The sequence below is a fragment of the Notechis scutatus genome, chromosome 2, assembly GCF_049901735.1.
Source record: "Notechis scutatus isolate UNSWTSFEM ecotype Mainland chromosome 2, rNotScu1.2, whole genome shotgun sequence".
Lineage (NCBI taxonomy): Eukaryota > Metazoa > Chordata > Lepidosauria > Squamata > Elapidae > Notechis > Notechis scutatus.
In genome coordinates, this window is record NC_142010.1 from 51,750,592 (window position 1) to 51,774,513 (window position 23,922).

Consider the following 23,922-nt stretch of genomic DNA (forward strand, 5'->3'; position numbering starts at 1 on the left):
TTCAAAGTTATTTGGATTCCTAGATGAAGATGCCAGTTGTGGTGAAGTTTATGAAGGAAAGTTATGTTGTGCAGGTATTTAGTTACTGCCTCTATGTTTCAGAAGATAGCACTGCCAAAGGAAAACAGATCTCTGCTTTAGAGAATAAATCCTGCCTTAAATTTCATCTGAGCAAACAATAATCCAAAATGGAGTTGGGTATGCATGTCAATCCTCACTTCCAAACTTGGGAAGGCTATGATGTACACTTTCCTAAAGGCAAATATCATTGAATTTATCATGTTATATTGCTGAAAATACAAAAATAATTGTACTGTAAAGAGTGGCTGCAAAGGAACTTTTGCTATTCCTATGAGAAAAATAGGCATTGCTAGCCTAAAAGTAGGAAGTTTCCAGAGGAATAACCCAACTAAAATCAGTCCCTAAGAGAAGAAACATGCTTCTAGAGTTTCCTACCTTTGAAAATACTTTTTACAAAATAGCTAAGTGTGTTCTTTATATACCTTAGTCTGCATAATTATCTGGTTTCTTGCTACTCTATAATAGCTTTTGGGAAAACTGGAATTATTTACACACACTGTCACCATGGAGGCAAGAGGTAAGATTGGACCCTCCTTATTGGCACCATCAATATTTAAGATTCAGTCCAAAGAAATCTGAAACAACTGAAATCCCCATTAGGACAAAAAAGCCTTAAATGCTTAAGACTGTGATTAAGTTCCAGCTCATCCCGCTTCTTTGGATTTCATCCAATAGACACAAATAGGATGAAATATGTTGCATTATGAAAGCTCATGTTCTTGGTAGAACTGCCAAATTCTAAATTATATTACTACCCAATCCAAAGAGTATTTGAATGTTAGCTAAGTATGTTTTCAGAAAAATAGGAATTGTTCTAAAATGCAAAAGTAAAACTACACTAATCAGAATATGTATTAGATTAAAATGGTTGTCTACCTGGAATTTATATCTGACAGAAACCATGCAAGTAAAACTCAGATTATAAAGAGAAACAAGTCTTAAAATACTGAAATTGTACTGAATGGCTTAATAAAAAAACCAGCTACTAGCAAGTCCTGGGCTGGTGGTTCTCAGAGCATTTATAAAATTCCCTGGCCTCCAAATCAGCCTGCTTTGTTTGTCTGTGGCTCACTGGATTTGAAGAATCATACTCTTTAACGTATGTGGTTTTCTTATTCAAGGAGAAATGCTTAATTATTTCTTTACTTGGTCTCTATACAATATTCTTTTATTAAGGGACTTGGAATCTTATTTTTTGAAACTTTAGGCTCATGTTTTTATTATGAACATAGTAACTAGCTAATGATAACAAATAAGGAACCACAAACTGTTGATAATGGAATTGCTTGCTTTTATTTGTTGATTTTTTATGTGGTTTTTCCCCCCATTTTTTTCCTATGTCATGTATGTTTTGTTCGTTATTTTAGTTGTATATTCAATAAAGCTTGTTTTTTTAAAATAAATAAAAAATAAAATTTAAACTCCAGAATTATTTCAAGTTAATAGGCACCTGTACTAGTCATTCCATAAGTTTCCAAACATTTTTAATTAATCACACTAGGTTGAGCATTGGAGGAACCAAAATGCCACATTTTACTTGTGCAGTATTCTTGTTTTTGTTTTATCATTTCTTTTGTGCTGTATGCTGACCAGAGTCACATTGTTTGAGTTGAGCAGCCTTATAAATTTAATTAATGCATTAAAAACATATAATAAAGTTCTAGTACTCACAGAGTACATTCTCTCTGTGCCATCCTCCTCCATTTCTTATAAAACAATAGGCAGTTACAATTGTATTTTTTTCTGAAATACTTTGAAAACACTTTAAACAAAATGTTCTAGAATCACTGCCACTCAGAACAGAGATGATGAAAGATTACCAGAACCAAGGAACTAGAAGATGGTAAGCCCAGAAGAATGCATGAGACTTCCAGAGGGCATCTTATCTAGGTCACTTCAATTTAGTACCGTGGATCTTCTGATCCACCTTCTTCATGATAAAGCAGCCTGAGCCAGTTAGCAAGACAATCCCTAGCTTGGATTCTTGAGTATCAACTTAGGAGCTATATTAAAGAAGTTTAGTGTATCTTCATTGCACAGGGACATTTTCCAGACATAAACTGTTTTATACATTTTAACCTTGTTCTAGAACCTTGTCCATTTCTACTCCATCTGTAGCCTTCCATATTCTAACTTTCTCCTCCACCCATCACCATTACACCAATGCTACCGGTACTGCCTCACAAATGTAAGGTCATCCCGCATAGGAACAGGAGCATCCAGGATCCATGAAGTAGAACAAGAATTGCTTTCACAAAAAGGGGGTAATCTTTTTTATTATTGTTATTATTATTCTTAGCAGTATTCACCTTGAAGGAATATGAGGGATGCATACATTTTTTACAGACAATATATAAACATGTTGTACATAATTAACAATAACTTAGTTCACTAATCCAAAACTTAAGCCAATTTTTTTTTTTTTACAAAACCAGAAAATACTGCCAAATCTTTATGCTGATATTAAGTACAAAATAATTTAAATCCTGACTGTGGTACTTTTATGCTGCAGTGACTGACAATCTATTGCACTTTGTCAACCTTGGACTCGGTCCAGCAAGCATTTGGGGTGTGCAGCCTCAGTCTTCCTAAAAGGAGGGCATGAGTAGGCCTTGCCTTTGACAGGGCAGCAGTGGCACTGGGTGGATTTGTTTCCTAGCATTATTATCTCCCTCATTCTCTCACCCAGCCACTCCCACCCACTTCTGACCCTCACAGAATTTGAACTGGTTACTGCAAAAGGTGGATAACTGTACCATATACATTAAAAATCCCCTTTCCTCACATACACACACACACACACACATGCACCCAAATCAAGAAAAAGGAGTAAATAATTTCTGTCTTGGCTAACAGAAATTAATATTTATCCCATGTGGATTTCCTTTCAGTTTTTGTTCTGGGGAGTTTCTTGTGGGGGTTTTCTGTGGTGGTGGGGGGCATTCTGCCATTTCTATTTCTTCACAAAGTGCAACTACATTATGCCTATAGAAACCAAAACAATGAGAAAAGGCATTTGCTCGGAATGCTTGGTCCTTTGTACCAAAAACTGAATTACAGACTTAGGAGGAAGCAAAAAACAATGTACACCTGGATTTTTTTTAAAGCAGACTTTTGCAGTTAAAGATACAAGTTGGGCTTGACTTGAAAAAAAAGTGGGGAAAAATACATTTAAAAACCTGCCACAGAGTTAGCTTTATGCGATTTACATTATCAATCCCCTTTGTTAATTGGGGTCATTTTTTTCCATCAGAAATATAGCTACATATGTACATCATATGTTATATTGGACCTTGTGATCATGAAAGTCATCAGATCATAACAATCAATAGAATACATTTCACACTGGCAAGAGTTTTATTCTTCAGCTGTTTACGTACAGTATGGTTTCAGAATGGGAGACAACTTTGTTTCTGGACACTTGTGATTTTCTTTAAAAACAAATCTATCTATCTACATATATTTATATATATGCTATAGGAAATCATATACCCCATTTTCTCCATGAGCAGATCACTTTCTTTGATGTTGCTACATCTGATCTATCAGAAAGAGTTGAAAATATCTCTTTTTTCCCTTCCTGTCTTCAGATCTTCATTTACTTATTTGCTTTTTAGTCAAGCAGAGCATTTGTCACAACATCTGTGTCTACAGGTGGCAAATTCCATCTTTGCTTGGCCAAAGTGTTATAATAAGATAGTATGAGATGAACTCTATGTGTCTTGGGCAAACTTCTTAAGAAAACAGATTAAACTGAACCATCACGAGGGCATCTTTCAGGATGTTCATCTTAAAAGAGTTTTCCTTCTCCTGCCATGAACTGAAATTACATCTTGAATCTAAGAATATAGTCCTCTAGAGCAATGTTTCTCAACTTTGGCACTTTAAGATATATAGTCTTCAACTCCCCCAAATTCCCCAACAAGTTGGCTTGGGAATTCTGGGGGTTGGTCTACAAACCTTAAAGATATGTTTAAAGGTTAAGAAACATTATCCTAAATGGGCCATGGTTACCTAGCAGCATAGATGTTTTGTTCGTCAAAAGTTTCATAGGTTCGGTACTTGACACCTCTCGTTAAACAATCTTACAGAAGAAAAAGGAAAAGTAGCAGAAGACAGCTGCTGCAGAATATAGCTGCTGCAATGGCCACCATGGGTTGGCGGGTCTGTTGTAAGGCAGTTCACTACCTTGTCAATCTGTCTTTGCATAATACAGGTAATCATCATAAACCTGAATGGGAGAAATGCCTCAGAAGAGAAACTGTGAGTCTTAATGCAAGATATTATTGAAGATTTTCAACCCAGCAGACTGAGCCATGAAAGGAGCTGGACAGTTGGGGAGCCCACATTATTAAGGACCACCTCCTGATTCATTCAGCTCCTCTGCATTAAATAGGGTGGAGGATAATCTCCTCACAGCTTTTGGCAGTGAGATGTCTTGGGATGTCCCTGCTCTCCAAAGGAATGGTCATGAGTCGTACTGATTGAGGAGACAGTAACTGTAGGACTGTAACTGGGGAGAGGACACCAAGCTGGGGAAGTCTGGGCTAAGGCAATGAAATAAGTTATGAGAAGCTACCTGATGTCTATGCTGACTTGCAATCGAGAGAGCAAAGAAGAGGCCCTTAGGACAGGCTAAATGGTTTGAGGTGGGAATGCCCCTTATCAGCCCACTAGCTGTCCACACATATCTTCTTTTAAAAAAATATGGTGAGAAAGACATTCAGATTCCCTTTATTTTACTCTCCAGCCACAGCAAGATTGTTCCCTGTGGAAAACCTTTCAGCCATTTGTCCAGTGTATCTGCTCCCTTGTAGAATGCCACACTTTCATGTCAAGATATTCACAATGAGAAAGAGACTGCAGAAATTACGTCTGAATAATCCATGCCTGAGGCTATTTGTAATCAATGATAAAGCCAACAGCTTCCCTCTCTCACACACATCCTCTTCCTAGTAGTTTTCTTTTTTAAAAAAAGTAACAGCAATGAAGAGAAACAAAAATGTGGCCATTAAGCAATAAAAAATTAATAATAATTAGAAAAACTGTTTTCTACTAGGTTGCATGTTTCTTTAAACAAAATAAAAATAAAAGATCCATAAATTCATGCAAGAGTTTTGAAGCTCTTTCTGGAGCACAAGAGCAAAATAAATAATTATTGTTTTTATGTGACTGGTTCCTTAAAAAGTAGATTTTTTTAATAAAGTTGTCCATTTTTCCTCCCCACAAAACACAATCCATGGTAGAAATCCAGCAAGTGTGGCTACTACTGAACTTCCTCTGCTTCAGGAGATGGTTAATCGCTTTACAATATTCACAGTAATGAACAAAGGGAAAGGAAAGCTGGCTCTAGTTTCTTTCACTACTTTGGCCACCTTTCCTTTCCACTGGGACAAGCAGGTATCGTATCAAACAGATGAGTTCCTCTTTCTCCTTTTACCTGAGGGAGCAAAGTGCATAACAGGCACCATTTAGCATTTCTGCCGAAGACCCATCATTGCAAAGTTTCCATTTAGCACTAGGAGTTGAATTCTACTGGAACAAAATCCCCTTTTACTTTCCTTCCTTCCTTCCTTATAGTCTCTTTCCTGGGCAAAGTCTTTCCTTCCTGTCCTCTTAGGCCAAGCCCAGTTCTGGAAGTCCGTGAGAGTCATTAAACTCTATCCCATAGCTGTGACCATGCTGGATGGATGTGGATGCCCAAATGAGATGCTGGAAGATGGGTGAATGGGGGTAGGAGTTGGGAGGATATGTCCAGAGTGGCTGAAAGGTGGCAAGTGGCCCATTGGTGCCATGTGACTAGCCAGGGCAGCAGCACTGAAAGGCGAGGACTTCTCCTGCATGCATTTAGACAGTTCCTCAAAACATTCAGAGCCTTTCTTGCTCTTCTTGGATTTGTTGGACATTTTCCTATTTCTGGTCTGAATCCCTTCCTTCTTCATGGTCAGCGGTCTGTTCACCTGCAAGAAATGAGAAAATCAGGTTCCTGCAAGCAAAGTGATATTTTTTTGTGCAAAAAGAAAAATATTTGAACAACCCTCTCAATCTTCTCTGAGCAGCATTCGTTTTGTGCTCTCCTCCCCCTAATCCATCATTGTATAGTTTTCACTTTGTTCTCCCAGCAACTTGTGTTTATAAATTAACTTTATTGGATAAAAACACATCAAACTCAAGTATGATCTGGTTGCTTTCACTCTTCCAAAGTTCCTTATTCTGGCTCTTTAACAATAAATCAACTCTATATCCTTAGATAATTTGTGTGTATGGGGGTACATACACTTTCAAGTCAATCTTGACTCCTGGCAACTATATAGACAGGGTTCGTGCAGAGTTTCTTGGCAATATTTTTAGAATTGGATTGCCTCTTCTGCCTTCATAGGGCTGGAAGTGTGACTGACCTAAAACTTCATGTGGCTTTGATGCCTAATGCTGGATTACAACTCATAGTCTCTCTGTTTTTAATCCAGTGTCTGTAACTATTATACCAAACTGTCTTTCATATTTACATATGTATCTTTACCTCTATCTGTCTGTATATATACATAATATTCTGCACACATTTCCACATTGACTTCATACCTGGAGTTTTAAAACTCCGTCACCTTGCCCTATATATGCTCAAATACATCCAATATTTTCTCCTTGAACCTAGCCTGGATTTTTAAGATTCATTTAATTGTTGTTTTGTTTTGAAGCACAAGCTTACATAAAAATCATTCATGATACAAGTGTGTTAAATATCTTCTGTGTTTCTTGGGTACAGTAAAAAAGAAATGAATATGCTTTAGCAATAATTATGAGTTATAACTCTCTTTTGTCTAGATTATCTGGGCTTTAGAAGCCAAGCTAACACATTGTAAGGTTATTGAACCCAGCATCACTATGCCAACAAAGAATGATTATGACTTCCCCTGGGAACGTTAAAGAGGATTGTGGTGTTTTTTTTTCAATGTGTCCCTTTGCAATGAATGCAAAGGATACTGGACACCAGGCAGTTAAGGCATCAATCTCAGCTAAGCAAGCAAAAGAAGACACAAGGCAAGAAAATACTCACATTGTGCAATTTGTAATACAGTCCACAGGCATTACAAACTGGATCCCCATTGGCATTACGTCGCCATAAAGTGGTGGTGGTGGTTTGGCAGTTAGCACAACAGGTTCCTGCTCTCCTAGCAGCTGACTAATTAAAGATGAAAATAAATAGAAATATGTTGGAGAAAATGTTATTCCGGTGTTGCCTGTTGCATTAGTTTTAAATTAAATATTAAATATTCACCCACCCTCTCTTAAAGTTCTCAGTCTTTTTTGTTTTGCTTTGGGACTTTGTCATTCAAACATACATGGACTATTTGATGGATAATGTGAATTCCACACCCAACTCAAAATCATAAATGCTTATTAATGTCCCTGTTTTCTTGCTAGTGTTGGATAGCTTTATGCATTTAACCTGTTTCCCCATCCCACCCCCTTCCAAGCAATTGTCCTCTCATCCTTTGCACATGGGCAGGGGAAGTCAACTAGCCAATGAATAGTAAATTACAGCTATGCATGAAGAACTCCAGGGTTATGTGAGAAATCACAGAAAGTTGGTGTTCTTTAAGTGAAAACACATCTAAAAATCAAGAGACATGTAAGCCACCTACATACTATGTATGTGTCGGGCCTGTAGAGGGTTATTCTTTTCATTGGCTTTCTCCACCTCTAATGCCCTCCAAATATATTGGGTCTACAATTCCCAGAATTCAACTTCTTAAAATTATTATATCACACATGAAGAGTGGCAAGTTGGAAAAGAATGAATATGTAGGCCAAGTAGCTGAACTCTACAGATAACTACTCACACACTACTCTTCCCTTTTCTTATTCCACTTCATCATTTTAACTCAGGGGTGGGCAACTATGGCCCTTTTATGAATTATGGACTTCAACTCCCAGAATTCCTGAGCAAGCAGGAATTCTGGGAGTTGAAGTCCATAATTCATAAAAGGGCCATAGTTGCCACCCCTGTTTTAACTCATTTTCTCCCAGCCAGCCTCAGAACTGGAGTAGGCAAAAACTGCTTAAAGCAGCAGAACACAAAGCTAAGCAGGGGTGAATCTACTGTAGTTCCCTTAACTAGGAAATTTGGACCAAAAAAATGTCAAAACAGAATCTTGCTTTATATGAGGGGGACCCTCAAGAAAACCTACAGGATCACTGTGAAGAATATTCAAGCTAAGTCGCGGATAAAGTCTCACATACACTCAGAGTTGGACTGAAGAGCCTAGGGCATGGTCTCTGCCTCCTGAAGTAATGGATAGTCGTCAGAACTGGAAGCAAAGTCGCTTGTGTTTGAGATCCAGGTCCCCCCCACCCCCCAGGCTGTTAAATCTGCCTATGAGGTGACCTGCAGTTAGATCCATGTGATGGTGACAAAGGATATCATTCCTTTGGCTTCGAAGGAGGTGGTGATATATTCCTATGAAAGGCTGTTACTGGACCTAAGAATCCTAACTGTGGGGTCTCGGAGTGGGGACACAGCACTGTAGTGGTTTTCCTCTTTTTCTGTAGTCAACATTGATGGGGAGAGGTCAAGCTAATGGTTCCTCATTTGTGCAGTGCCTCAGGGCTTGGTATTCTTGGCCCTTCTGTTGAACATCTATTTGAACATTCAAATGCCAAGACATTACAAATATCAGACTTTTAATTAGCGAGTGTATTTTCACCATCACTCATAAAAAACAAGGTAAATTAAACTCCATGTAAATGCCCCATTTCTGATTAATAAGAACCGAAATGCTTTAATCCTTTCAAAGACAAATTTATTTAATTTTAATAACTTGCAATTTAAGGATTTGGAATATTTAGGCTACTTGTTCCGGTACTTAACACTCTGCCTCAGCAACCCGATTGTAATAATAGAGATCTATAATGCTATACTGAAAAAGCCTTCAGTATATTTTCTTCCACATAATTACCATATTTGTAAAGATGATGCGGGTACAGCTGTATTATACCGTAGCTTTCACTTTAATATATAACTGATAACTTTCTCTTCGTATCTTAAAAGAAGTAAATGAATTTGCTACACTTTAGCAAACAAATGCCAGTCAAACAGTAGCATCTATTGATTAGCTCATTTGTTCTATAAATCTTTGTATTCAGGCTGAAGTTTTGAGCAGCTTAAATAAATGACCTGTACTAATAATACATTGCTGTGCTAATATGTGGAAAGATTGCTATGGATTCCAATAGGAATTGCATTAATTTTTGCTTGTCCCTAAAGAGGAGTGGAGGGACTGATTTTGTACATGAAAGTAAGATTTACATTCAGAAAAAATGCCTTTCCCCCTTAAATTGGTTCTTGGCGGAGTGACCCATAACCCTGAAAACAATAGGGTCATTTCAGAAGTTTTTAAGAGCAGAGGAAAATGCACTCTCTCTTTTACAAAAGAATCTTTGGTAAGAAAGGGTTCCTGTTTCAGGAAATAATTTTGTTCCCTCTTTCAGGCAGTATGTGGAAATATAGATGCTTTTTCTCCACATAAAATATTTAGTCTGTGAGAGAGGCCTTTTAAAATCAAATTAATTTCTGTGCTGATTTTGGAAGCAGCCATGCATTAATACTGCTAGCCACTATATAATCCTGATTTATTGAGAATGTAAATCAGACCAATATTTCTCATGATTTAGATCAGACTCCCAAGTATAAAGGCTGGTGGGTTCATTCTAACCTTGAGAAAAAGGTGAGAGGAGAGGAGAATTTTGGTGATTTGGTTCAGAAAACTTCACTGATTTACTTCAAAAGGGGAAACAGTCAGATATAAGCTACCAAATCACCAGAATGCAACCAACCCTACCTAAAAGTTCCATTTCTCAAAATTCTTCCTCTGTTTAACTAGCTCCCTTTTTGTGAGAAGCTAGGGTTACTCCCAAATAGAGCACCAATTATGCAACAACTCGTCTTTTTTATTTGAGACTGAGATGCATTCTTGAAAATAAAGATGAAACCTGTCCTTCTGCTATTGATGTTAAAGCATGAGAACTATGCAAATTTAAATCTTAATATTTTTAAAAAATCTCAGAATGAAGAACACGGGAGAGAGCCTGGGACATAGCAAGCTGAACTGTCCACAAATAAATGTGGTAAAAGTGCTTTCTTTAATCTAAATCTGGAGTCCCATAAAACAGGCTTTGTTAATACTCTATCCAATCTCCACTACAAGACAATTAATACTATGTATAGTCTAAAATGGTGATCATGTCTAAGAACTATGGAAATTGTAGTCTAACAAATCCGAAAGCACGAGGCAATTAAGAGAGCCTGATTTTACTATGTATGCCAAATATTAATACTTTCCCCATTATAATATATACTGAATTATCTACCATGTGCATTCAATTTTTCATGAATCTTGCACAACTTTCTATTACAAATTCAAGAATAATAAGAGAAGTATAAAGATATTCCTTTATTTCAACAAATACTATTACTGACATCCCACTGATTTCAATGGGACTCACACTAACCCAGGCTGTGTACAACTGTAACTAGTACACACATTAAAAGGATGTGGAATATAACTGACCCTTTAAAAATTCAGAATAGCTGAATGTGGCATCTATGTCAAGTAGCAGAATTTAAAATACTTTTAAGGATAACTGAGAGAATAACAGCCACAATCCTTCAGACAATTCTCCTACATAAACCTAACTGGAATTAATTGCTGTTTAAACAACAACATGGGAGAAGAAAGAATATTATTTAAATTTTTTAAATGGGACCAAGCATACACCGGAGAAGCGGCAGTTATATTATTTTCCTAACTAAGAGTGTTTTCTGATGCCATTTGTAAAAAGCTCCCTTAAAACAAGTTGCATCTCTTTTGTCCATATAGTTTAGTCTACTCCAAATACCAGTGTGGCCCCAAGAAAAAGCTCTCCCATGCATCTAATTTTTTTTTTCATTTACCTAGAATTGAACCTCCAACTGTCTGCATGAAAAGATGTGCTCTATTACTGATCTACAGCTATTGCCAACCTGCAAGACTGTAAGTCAGAGAACCCTTACTGAGCTAATTCACTGGAAATGCAATACAGTTTAAGAAAAGGGGATACCTAAACTAGTCAAGTATACTTCCTTTTCTTGTTGAAACCCCATAAAAGGTTACTGCTGCCAGGAACCTCGAAGTCTAAAACTGCGTTTCCCAGCCATGGCCACTTGAAGCTGTGTGGACTTCAACATGGCTGACTGGGGAATTCTGGGAGTTGAAGTCCACCCATTTTCAAGTGGCCAAGGTTGGGAACACTGAACTAAGAGATGCCAAACCAGTGCATCAATTGATGCAATGAGGCTCCTGCTAGAATAGGATAATTGTGTTTTTTTTTTAATCAGGCTATAAGCTTGGGACAAGATAGACGAATGGTCCCCTTTCTATTCTCACTTCCAATTTTTTTCTTGTTTCAAGATGAGACAAGATAAAATCGAGTTTTAAAATGCATCTTATTTTTCACTGGACAAGGGAATGATGACTATATTGATTTGTTCCAAATTTTAAAATTGCCTTCTCTCTGATCCAACATTTAATACACACACATATCTCTAGAAACTCACCTACTAAAATCTATACTTGTGGGGGTGGGGGGGAAGAGAGAGCGCTATGTTTTCATATTCCCTATTCCTTATTTCTTATTCCAGTGTCCTGCTAGACACTGGCCCCTTAACTCTGCACCCTGTCCCGTTTAGTCTGGGATGGAGTTTGCCCTGTCGGAGACAATAACATTTCCCTGTTGTCTTAACATTTTTCTAGTTGTGTCAATCACTTAGAAAGAAAAGTAAGTCATTAAAACAATCGCTCGCTTGAAGTTCTGACCCTCAAAATCCTCTGCATCCTGTCTCAGCATTAGATCATTAGCATTATTCCTTCAGCCTTATAATCATTCTGGAAAAATGCCCCCTGCCAAAGAGAAAGGGCATTTTTTGGTCCCCCTAAATCACATTGTTCCGTGTGTGTGTGTGTGTGTGTGTGTGTGTGTGTGTGTTCTCCTTTTTTTAAACAAATATTTGTACAGCAGAGCCTATTTGCAATTTCAAAACAGACTGCCTGAATAGCATGGCCTGCCTATAGAAACTCTTTAAAGCTTTTAGAGCCAGGAAACAGATACACAAAGTTTCCTTATCTTCAGAATACAGATATCCGGATAGGAAACTACTACCAGGAGCTCAGAAATTTTTTTCAAAAATTAAAAAATCAACAACCCTGAAATGAAAATACAAAGTATAGGTGACTCCATGGAAAAATAATCAGCCCTTGAAAAGGGCAATCAGAGGATTGTCTCTAAAGAAGACTAATGTTAGGTTTACCATGGAATCTCTGACTACAAAACCATCCAAATAATGACTGAACAGACAGAAACGGTTTTGACTCATCTATTATTATTATTATTATTATTTTTAATGCTTTCTGTTTTGGGTCACTTTTTGTACTTTTCAGCTGGGAGGGCAGGCAGGCAAGAGTGATTCTTTCAGTTTGAGCGTCCATCTGACCTGTCCAAGAGGTCAAATGAATTAAAGCTGTCTTTTCTGGCTAAAAGAGGCAGAATAATGCACAGGAAGAAATAGGCTGATTTAATTGGGCAAGTACTCCGAAACAGGCATAAATGTGTTGCAAAAATACAGACAGGCAGAACGTAAGCATGTGAAGCAGTGAATGTCTATGCCATGGGCCTACTTCATAAGATTGTTGGACGGGCAATAAATCACAGAACTTCTAAAGCTGTGGGTCAAGAATAGACTATGAGCATACAAATGCGCATGTACATATCCCCCTATGAAATGGTTACTGTTTTGCATCCTGACATGTAAATTTCTATGGGTGGGACCCTAGCCATTTGTTCCCTAGGCTACTCTGTGGCCTCTCAGTGACACAGCCTTCATGTGCAGACAGTATCTAGCTTCCAGGCAAGTTCTGAATCCCACAGATGGGTTCAGGTTGTACCCTCTTCCTTCATATGCAGGGATGGTCCCATGAAACCATTTTGCCCCGAACCTGATAGAGAAACAGGCACCTACCAGTCTCCGCTTAGGTTTAATGAGAGGTCGATTTTGACCGTTCATTTTGTGGTACAGCCCGCAGGCGTTACACAGGTAATGCCCGGTACCGTCTCTTCTCCAGAGAGGGGTAGCAGTAGCTCCACAGTTGACACACTCTCTGCCTTCTAAATGGAAACACGAAGAAACCGGATTTCTTTCTTTAAAAACAAATTCACAAAAGCTTTTTGCATTGTCCATTTAGGTAGATTCCAGATATCAAAACAGCACATTATTATCATTCAAATTTATTTCAAAGGGAAGGAAAAAAGACAGGTCAGTGACACAACATTGACAGTACATACAATAAAAGGTAGGAACATGCAGTTTTCAAGCATTTACTTTCTCATGTAACAATAACTCTGTCTAACCTAGACAGTGGTATTTTTATTACAGCTGCCACATGAGAAAACAGACTCTGTTCCAAAATGTAGAGTCATAAGCTGTTCTTTCCTCTCTCTCTCTTTCTTCTCTCCAACATCTAGAGGTAATATTGGAACTGAAACAAGAATACACAATCTTTGTTCATTAATGTTTTGGAGTTAGAGAAAAATTCTCTTCCTCTGGCTTGCTCAATTCTTTCTTTCTTTCTTTCTTTCTTTCTTTCTTTCTTTCTTTCTTTCTTTCTTTCTTTCTTATAAATGTTGCACTCTTTAGATTGAAGCAGAATTAACTTTTGTTTCTAGGCATTCCATATACCCTCGTATCCAAAATCTAATTTATTATGCATTCTCTTTGTTATGGGGCTTAAGATTGATCTGCCTCAAAATGCTTAAACATGGCTGCTTGTTCAACAGGAGTCTTTTTTAAGAGGAGAGGGGGTGGGGGCAAGAATATTAACTAAAAGTTCATTTGTTTGAGGGCAAGGAAATTCTTTGAGCAGAGCTTATGCAAATCATACAGTATTTAATGCAGAGGAAATACACTTTGGCAGTAACTTGAGCTGGCCATGCTAAGTTCAGCTGTGTCTGTGTCTCCTTTAATCTATGGAGTGGGTGGTTTTTAAACAGCCTTGGCTGGAGTGAAAAATGAGGGACCTCTGTGAAGCCAGGAGTTCCTAGCTTTTGTCCCTCCTTAAGCAGGAAGCCGCAGGAGTCGCCTTGTCGTGAGTCTTGCTTTTCCTACAAAAACATTAAATGGTCACGAACTCTCCCCAGTTTCATCTACAAGACAGGATCTCCATTACAAAATGTAGGGAAACTTCTTCACCTCATAAACAGTGTAGAGCATGGCAAAGGAGGACAGAAGTTGTGGGAGGAAGGTTGAAACCAAATTTCCCAGCAATTCCTATTGCAATGGAGAGCAGTATATAAAAGAAGCTGTGTATATATATATTAAATTCCAGAATTTAATGAAAGAAGATGATCCAAACAGAGAAGCAACCAAAACGTACTGTACTTTTCTTGCAATGTTCCTAAAACATTGAAAAGAGGTGCAAATCTATCTTGTTTTGTTTTTCTTTGATATCACAATAAAAAATTTTTTTTACTAATAAAGCCATTACAATATTAAATTTATATAAAATATTCTAAGTTTGATTTCATGTGAGTATTATTTATTACACTGAATGTCTCTTTTAAAAAGAGATATAAGTAAGCATGTTTGGCTTGAAATCTGTAAAGGTAACAACAGGCAAATAAGTTGCAGTTTAACAAACAGATGAACTGGAGTTAACTAAGACATATGATGTTCCTCCAGTTTTATTGGATTCATTTAAACTATAATTTAAAAGGTACTTTGGAAGCCTGCACTTCTATATAAACTATGTTTGAACTTTGTTCTTTTTATGTATCGAGACAGCAAAGTTCTGTAGACGTTCTAAGAAAATGACCTTGTAAATTTCAGTTAACAGCTGAGTCTTTATAAAGTCCTTTGTTTAATGAAGATGAACTTTATTGAAAGTTAACAGAAATTTACCATAAAGTTCATCTTTATTAAGCAGTTAACAAATTAACTAAAATTTTCAGTAATGGAAATCCCACCCAAAAGAGTATAAGGCATATCAGGATTTTCCAATGAATTCAGTTGCCCCAGATTTTCATGGGGTTGCATTAAGAGGTTTACCAATATAAACTCTTATCGGCATAATTCAGATCTACAAACTTTGTGTGTCTTTTTTTTTTTTTTCATGGATTATGGCAGCTTTTGGGCTCAGCAATGAGTGAATTCTATGGAGATCAGTGACTGGAACAAAAAAAGAGACCTGGGTTGCCAACTAATTAGCAAAAACTAAAATTATGAAAGATAACAAACTGGAAATGCTCTTGTGCTCCACATTCTCAGGAAAAACTGCTGATAACTTAATGTTGTTACATGTTCTCACTAAAATGTATGGAAATCCATTCAAATCTGATCAGGAAATTTTAAAACTAGCCATTTAAAAAAAAAACACCCTTTCATGCTTATCCTTTAACATATTTAAACCACACATTAAGGAGAGTTTTTGAAGAAATGACCCAGCTCCAGAAGCTCACTGATACTAGCAATCATGATAGTTATCTCCCTGGATTATTACAGTTACAAGATCAAAGTGGTGATTCATTTATTTGGAATTATTAAACTAGGACTGAATTGAGAATAGTAGTTAAACATTCGTTTCAGTCCTGTTAAGATTGCGCTTATGTGTGCGTGAGTATTTAAAAAATATTAGTCAAATATATTTGGGGACAGGGAGGGTATTTTTTATTTGGAAAGAAACATGGTCCATATTATCCTGTCTAAAATGTTCAAATCAAAATTGTTGCTTTTATTAAATCCTTGTCCAGATTTTTACCTACTGAAATATTTTCCAGTGCTTATTTTTGGGTGTGCATTATCTCAACAGAATACATCCCAGAATCCTGCAGTTGTTCACAGGGAAGAATAAACCCTCCTCAGGCCCATCCTTCCATGACTACAACTGTTACTAAAAGATCGATGGCTGTTATTTGTGAACAGGGGCATTTCATAAACTTACAGCATTTATATTATAAATTTATATTATATTATATTTATATTATATTATATTATAAAACTTATCTGAGAGACAGCAAAGACAAGCAGCAAAAGCTCAAGATGCAAACACAAAACAAAAAAACAAAACGATTTCCCCCATCGCTTCTCTGAGACGGGGCGCTCGTGACATAATTCCCACCAGAAAAGCTTTTACACCCGATCCCCCCACCCGCGATTTAAAGGCTTTTCGGAAAGGCTTGGGAAGAAGAGGAGGAGGGGGGAAAGCGGTCTTACCTGAGCAGGACCTGGCTTTGCTCCTCTGCTTTGGGGTGAAGCTAAGAAGCGGGGCCCCCGAGGAAACTGCCCGGGTGGAAGAGGCTGCCGCCGTAGTCGTGGGCGGCGGGCACGTAGGAAGGGTAGGTGGGGATCGGGTGGTGCGTGGACGGCTGCGCGCCCATGGAAGCGGCCAGGCTGCTGCGCAGCGGGCTGGCGCTCTCCATCTTCATGCCGTCGGCCAGGGCCACCTGGTACTTGAGGGGCTCCTTGTCATCTTGCCTGCCGCCGCCGCCGCCGCCGGCCGAAGCGGAGGCCGGCGAGGCGGCGCTGCTGCCCGCGTTGGGGTCCGGCGAGACTTCCTTGGGCGGCGTCGGCGGGAAGCCGAAAAGATGGGAGCCCGAGTGCGAGGCCGGCGTGAGCGAGGAGGCCGAGGCGGCGCTCGACGCGGAGCTGCTGCCTCCCGGGTAAACCGAGATGGCGCCGGGCGGCGCGCCGGCCGCCGAAGGGTGCAAGGGCCCCTTGGTGAAAGGGTTCACCGTCCACGGGTTGTGATGGTGAGCCGCCGAGAGCGCCGCTTTGCCGCTGTCCAGCCAAGGCAGGCCGGGGCTGTGGAGCAAGTGAGGCCGGCACATTTGGCCGCCGGTCAGACGGGCTGGGAAAGGACGAAAAGGCGCCAGTCAGCCAGGCCAAAAGCCTGGGGTGAAAAAAAGCTGGTCTCCCACTCTCGCCTCTCCCCCACCCCCACCCTCCAAGCTTTTCCTCCTGCTGGAGTAAGGCTTGGTGGACAAGCAGAGCGACCCCCCACGCCCCCGCCAGCCTGCCTCCCTCCTTGACCTGTTCGTCCCAGACCCGCCAACGCCTGCTCCCAAATCCCCACCACGGGTCACAATTGGAGGAGGCAGCGGCTCAGCTGCCTTCCCGCCTTCCCTTGAACCCGCGGAGGGGAGCCGGCCGAAACGCGGGCCCCCAAATTCTTTGCGGCCTCTCACCGCAAAACAGGCAGCACGTTTTAAAGATGCGGGTTTTTTAAAAAGCCATCTAGGAGGAGGGCCTCCTCCGAGAAATCGGGGTGGGTGGGTGGTTAGCAGAAAAATACGCAAATATATATACTTTGCCACTATCTCTCCCCCTCCCAGTTCATCTGGGACTCCCACACACACAGAGAGAGACTTTGATCAAGGGTAAGTGACGGAAAGCAGAGCCGGGCAGGCGTCTTATATCGCCCCGCTGCTCCCACAATCGGACGCCCAAAACTAGTTGGAACGTGGAGGGAAGTAAAAAATGTCAACCGGAGCAAGCTGACAAGCGAAGGGCAGGCGTTTTCTCCCCCCGCTTGCTTCCCAAAGAGGTTTGCAAGACAGGCGGCCTACGGACACACGTGTGCAGGGTGTCCCGGCTGGCGATTATTTTCCTAGTTTCCAAAAATGGGAGTTCTTTGCAAACCCCCCACCACCAACACACACACACAGTTCTTATGCGGACACTAAAGGACGAACGTTTAAAAAGTGTTTCAAATTACGCGAAGACTTGGCATCCGGAAAACGGGCCTGTCTTGCGGCTGCGAAATGCATTTAATAACCTTCTCTTCCTCCACGCACAAGGACGTCGCTTCCCTTTTCTCTTCTCCCCCCACCCCGCACCCCCAGCCCCGCCGTCAATGAAAAGCGGCCCTCAAAGTGGCGAGCTAAGGCTTTTTGCCCCCCCCCAGGTTCAAAGCCCCCCTGGCTATCTTTACTGCTGCTTTGGCCGAAACCTTCCGGGCCGCTTTTCAGCCGAGACCAATCAAGCCGGAGGGGCCGAAGCAGAAAAACGGGAAGCGAGGAAAGGGGGCAACGGGGAGGCCGAATTACCGTGTGCCTGGCTGTAGGAGACTCTGGCTCTGGCGTGGGCGGAGTTGGCGTAGTACGGGTTGCCCTGGGAGTCCAGATGGTTAAAAAAGACGTCCACTTCGTCCGGAGGTAGGAGCTGTGCCGGTTCCATATAGTTGTGAGCCAGTCCCGGGTGATGACTCTCCGGGTGCTGCCCATTCAGCACGGCGTGATGGGCCATCCAGCGTGGCTGGTCCGTAGCTACCTCCATTTCGGTGGGTTTTCTTCCCACTCCGCCCCTTAAGGCCCCCCCCTCCCCCGCCTCCCTCCAACCCCCAAACCGTTTTGCCTTTAGTTTCGTTTGGCTTAAAAATCGCAGAGCTCTCGGAAGCGGCGAGGTGGCCTTGGAAGATGGGTTGGGGGCGGGTGGGGGGGAGGAAAAGAAAAAAAGAAGAAGAAGCAAAGGTGTCTCTCTTTGAAGGCGGGAAGCTGCGGAGAGAGGTTCCGGTTGCCACACACTTGGGATCACCACCTGTAAGAAAGAGGGAAGGATGAGTACAACGGCGGGCCTTTGGAAGAGACCGCGGCAGGGACTGCTGCACTCAGGGAAACGCGGAAGAGTGGGAGGCAGGCACAGAGCAGAGCGAAAGCGATCCCATGGCGTCCACCGCACTCCACTCCCCCTCCCCGGCCTTTCGCATCCTCCTTAGGCTGCCCTGGCCACGAATAAACACGGCCAGAACGACCTTCTTTAACCAGAACAATACGAGGCACCAGGCAGATCTTTGATCTACATTTGCCCACAAAGGAGACCAGGCTGACATTTCCCCCAAAAGGTCCTAAAACTCACAGAAAGGGGTTAAGAAACTGGAAAGCATTTATATTTCTGCAAAATAAAAAAATAAAAAAAAATAAAAAACCAGGCGTCGCTTCACCCTCACCCTCAACCCCTACCCCCAATTCAGCTCAGCGACATACTTACAAGGAGATCTTCCAAGCAGACTGAATCGAACTCCAAATGTTTGAAAAGTTTCTTTAGGTTGTAAACGGGGGCGGCGGGGAGGGTGACGGATGATTGTTTGGAGGATGGAAATGCAAAAAAAAAAAAAAAAAGGCGTGTGGGAGGGAGAGTGGAAGGAGAGCGCGAGAGAGGAGGATTGGATGGAGGCTCTTACTCAGATGGCAAGCTCCACTTATTCTGGCCTTTTTTGTAACATCCCCAAAGCATCTTGTGTCAGCTCTGGCGCCAGCTGGACTCAGTTGAGTAGACATGAACTAGGGGCTACGCACAGGCTAAGAACCTCCGTCCAGCCAATCAGCAGCTCGGCGTCTAGTCTCGCCTTGCGATTGGCCCAGAAAATCCAGTCCCTCGTTTTGCTCCAAACAGCTAAAAAAGTGCTGAACCCGCCAAAGGAGAAAGACGCTCGCCACCCCCCCTTCCCCCCCCACCTCGCTCGCCACCCCCCAGCGCACACCCACCCTCCACAGCCATTTCGACTTCTCTCTGCGATAATTTCTGAGATAGCCCCACTCCAGCTTTCTCCTCTATCACAGGAGCTTCTTTTTAAAAAATAAAAGAAAAGAAAAAAAGAAAAAGGGGAAAAAACCCACGAGGATTTCACCAACTTGAGTGGCCGGCCCACCTCGAAGTTTTATAACGTCCGCAGCGGGCACTAAATAACCCCAAGTGGTTTGAGGGCGGTGGTTAAGACTTTGAGCAAAAGGTAGTCCACCAGGCGGGAGGCAGAGCAAAGGATGGAGAATAAGGGGCTTACGAAATATCCCCCAGGTTTGAAAAACAGAATATTTGCTAGAGACCCTCTCTCCCACACCCTGCGCAAAAAAACAAAAAAAAAACAAAAAACCCTATCGATCCAACATTTTAAAATGAGAAATTTGTTTTTGCATTTATGTGCTTGATTTAAGGCAAACATTTCTGTTTAGGTAGTTTAGGAAAACACACCACAACTGAAACTTGGAGTTAGTGTTTAAGGTGTGAATATCTTTAACTTTAGGATCGTATTGTGCGTGCCTGGTTTCTTTTCTTCCAGGTGCAGTAGGCAGTTCACTGTATTGGTATAATTTCATTTTCTGGTATTGCAACTTTCACGAGCCTCTTACCTAGACGCAAATGCGATCACTGTGAAAGAACTAAATACATTCAGGCTTGTACTGAAGTGTATTTTTTTCTTCCAATCGGTAGCATTGATTATAAGAAACGCCTTATTTGAAATAGCAAATAGGTTTTTAGTAGAAAACAAAATACAACACAAGTAGTTGACTAGGAAGTAATTATAGATAGGAATGTTGAGTATAAATAAGTATAAATCTGATTTTTTTTAAAAAATAACATTTTGATCCAGACAGAAACACCAGATTTACTTTGAAAACATAAATCTTTCAGAAAACAGGCTTGATGTAAACAAACACACAAAACCAATTGGAACTAATAGCTGGTCTAGAATTCCTTGCACCCAATAAGGCCAAAGGAAATCGGGACATATACAGGTCCGAAAAAAGAAAAATCACACCTATGTTATTTTATTTTTCACTTCTTACACTGACTGAAGGCGGTTTAACAGAATGGGCCCTCCTATTTAAATTCTAGATGTGTTTTAACTATCTGAAGATACACGTCTAGCGACCTGGTGTTTTAAAACCCTCGACACCTGCTTTCTCTTGGCTTAAAGCTAGAGGAACTTTCAGCCCCTCCGCTTAAGAAATTGCTCCTAACAGCCGCCAGTTAGTTGGGTGGCTAGAAAGATCTGGCGGGCGGACTCGGCAGCTTTCGCCGGGCGCCTTCCAAGGTAAGACAAAACCGAGGAAGGATCGCTTCGAAACCCACAAAACAACTGATTGGCGCAAAACCTGTTTCAAAATAATTCCTGCCCCCTTCAAATCAATTGAGGGCACCACTTGAGGGCACCAATTATTTGGCGGCATTTTTACATTAAGCCACTTAGTAGGACTAAGACGGTTTTTCTTTTTTTTAAAAAAGTCATAGTTAGCTAATGTCCTTTAAAAACAAAAACACCAGCAATGGAGGCGCCACCCACCCTCCTTCCCTGGTTTCTGGGGAGAATCTCTCCTCTCTCTCTCTCTCCTGCCCACCGGCAAAGGGCTAATCCTCGGAGCAGCGGCAGCGCCGCGGTTCTCTCCGAGCCTCGAGGAAGGACGCCGCCCTCGTTCCTCGTGGTCTTCCTGGCTCCGGATGCGATCCCCAGCCCCGCTTCTAAGTCCAGCACATTTGGCGAGCCCGGGTCCCGTCGCTTCGCCCGCCCGCCCGTCTCCCTTGAAAAAACGGGAGAGGAAAACGTTGGGCTCCCTCCGATTCTCCCAAGCAGCGGAAAAGGAGCAAAGGTCGCCTGCCAGGATCGCGCCGGGTTGGCCGGGCTCTTGCTTTAGTGGAGATCGGATTCCCCTTCGCTCCTTCTCCTTAGGAAGGAGGGCATGAATTCCCACCCCACCCCTCCGTCCTCCCTAAACCCTTAATGCCAACGGGCAGCCAGGTGGAGGGATGTTCTAGAGGATTTAATCTCGTTCGGGGGGGGGGGAGGATTTCTCTCTTTCACCGCAGAGCCCTCCTGGGGATGCCCGACAGTCTTTTTTGAGTTGGGCAAAATTTCGAACTTGCAGGAACTCTCACTCTTTACCGGACGGAGGTTATTTTTAATATATCCATTGTTCTATTCACTAGATTCCATTTTAATGACAGCGTACTACTTCCGTCTGTTCCCCTTCCAGGGCTGCTTCGGAAGATTCCGTTCGCTGCCATTCACGGCCGCCACTTGCGGCCAGATTATTGGGGCACCTTATTGGCCTCTCCCCGAGCACACTTTACCATCGGCTCACCCCCCCCAGAGGGGACCAGCTTGGGTTTCGCTAGGCAATCCCCCCCCCCACACACACACACACACCTCCCATAGCCAAACTTAGCTGGTCGTGAGGAGCGGGAACTCCTGGTAGGCAGCGAACGAGACGTGGACGGAGATCTCTCCGTGTTTGTTAACCCCCACCCGGCCATGGGTGGGTGGGTGGGTCTCGGAGATCCACGGGAACTAAGCCCCCAGTAACTTCTTCGTGCCTTTCCCCATTAGCTTATATCCTAGGTTTTTTTTCCTTTCACTTTCGCGCAGCCCCAATCCTATGTGCTTTTGATTACATTTAACAGAGCTTAATCCCCTAGGCAGGGCGTTTAATGTGTCCTCTTTTCCTTTCCGTCGTCGTCGTTTGTCTCTGCCTCCCCTTGCGCAATCAGGGCAGGATTTAAGCCATTTCGGTTAAAGTGCTTGACAGAAGTTCTGACAGCAAAATCAACTCTCCTCACCCACCCGCCCCTTTCCCGCTCTTCGCTAGCCTCTCTCTCTCTCTCTCTCTCTTCTTTATTCCTTTGAAAGTGAGGTGGGGTCGCTGCTACATCCGAAGCTAAACTGGCGCGAAGGGTGGCAAAAAAAGAGAAAGAGAGAGAGAGAGAGAGCTGGTTTGCAGAGCAAGTGAAGATGCGCTTGTTTTGAAGCCGATCTCAGCGAAGTTGCCCAGAGCTTCTTCTGAAAGCCCAATAAAAAATAAAATAAAAATACAAAATTCCCAGCTCTCTTCCACCGCCACCATCAACATCCGGCCCCGCGCGCTTTTCCTCTAGTCTAGAGGATTCCTTTCTTTTTAATTTGGCCTGCTCCGGAAAGCAGGCAGGCCCTGGGCTAGGCGGAGATTTGAAGAGGCGTTTGTAGGCCTTTCCGACTTCATCTCGCCTCCTGCCTGTTCCTCGGAATCCTTAAGGCGATCAGATCAATCGGAACTCGCCCACAGCCAGAGACCCAGGTTCTCCCACCTCTAGGTAGGACAGCGTGGGAGGGAAGATCCAGTTAGAAACGGAAGAGTAATCCGGTGTGATGCCATCCGGTGTAAAACCAGAGTACTTTCATTCTCTGAGGCCCCAGAAGAAGGTACCCAGGTGCATAACACAGGCATAGGCGCATAGCCACACAGAGAACATGCACCATGTTCTTTGTAAATTATCTTTCTGAGAATACTGTTTCTCGGCTCAAGATCGTTTCTTTCTTTCTACAATAAAACTTTTCAACGACCCTAGAAACAAGTCTTCTTGCCTATCTGTCCGTCTTTCCCTCGTTTAGGAAAGTGAGATTGTATATTTTACAACAATGGAGTTTGTGGCATCTTTTAAAGTCTAGAAGATTAATTGTGGCAGACCAGGTATCTTCATTGTTGTAAATGAGGGATTACATAAAGCAATGTTAGATATATTTATGCTCCAGAAAACCAGATTATCTCAGGCAAAGCAGGATCTGCACAGAATTGCAACTTTTCTCCCAGAAGGAGATTAAACAACTGGTGGTCTGAATTAATTCCAAATCTGCCAGAAATGCCCCATACAGTAATTTTTTTCTTTTTTCTTTGTCACCCTGAGCATTATCCAATTTTTGAAAAATAAACCACCATCACCTTTTGGTAACAATTGTGAAGAACTAACACAAAGTTTTTCCAAACCCAAAGTCCTTGTGTCAAGTGACTCTTTCCAAGCCTCTTCTTTAAGAGTTAAACACCAGGTAAACATAGAATCAATCAGCTTTCTAAATTATGGACCAGATTAATACTTTTGCTTTTTTAGCCACTTGTACCCTAAGAAAAGTTCAAGTTTTACCACTTTGGGACCAAATATCTGGGTTGGGCGGTGTACTTTTTAAAATAGATCCTTGATTGGTTTAAATGGGGCATAAGCATAAATTAACATAT

At 41.7% G+C, this 23,922-nt stretch overlaps 1 protein-coding gene across 5 annotated transcripts in view; it reads right to left on the reverse strand.

Moving 5' to 3' along the window:
- Window positions 1-2,328: 2,328 nt before the first annotated feature.
- GATA2 (GATA binding protein 2) overlaps window positions 2,329-23,922 on the reverse strand; it is a 31,579-nt gene continuing 9,985 nt past the window's right edge. Inside the window, exons 1-6 of one of the 5 annotated variants that reach the window (XR_015747504.1) lie at window positions 19,151-19,438; window positions 18,211-18,700; window positions 16,379-17,012; window positions 13,133-13,278; window positions 7,136-7,261; window positions 2,334-6,041 (exon numbers count right to left, since the gene is read on the reverse strand). Coding sequence is in view for 3 of the 5 variants with exons in the window: in XM_087954704.1 (XP_087810830.1) it covers window positions 16,420-17,012; window positions 18,211-18,439 (822 nt within the window). In the remaining 2 variants the exon portion in view is untranslated. Of the gene's footprint in view, window positions 6,042-7,135; window positions 7,262-13,132; window positions 13,312-16,378; window positions 17,013-18,210; window positions 18,701-19,150; window positions 19,439-23,922 lie in introns of those variants that run through there. The other 4 variants (XR_015747505.1, XM_026678004.2, XM_087954705.1 and 1 more) reach the window with 4 other exon arrangements.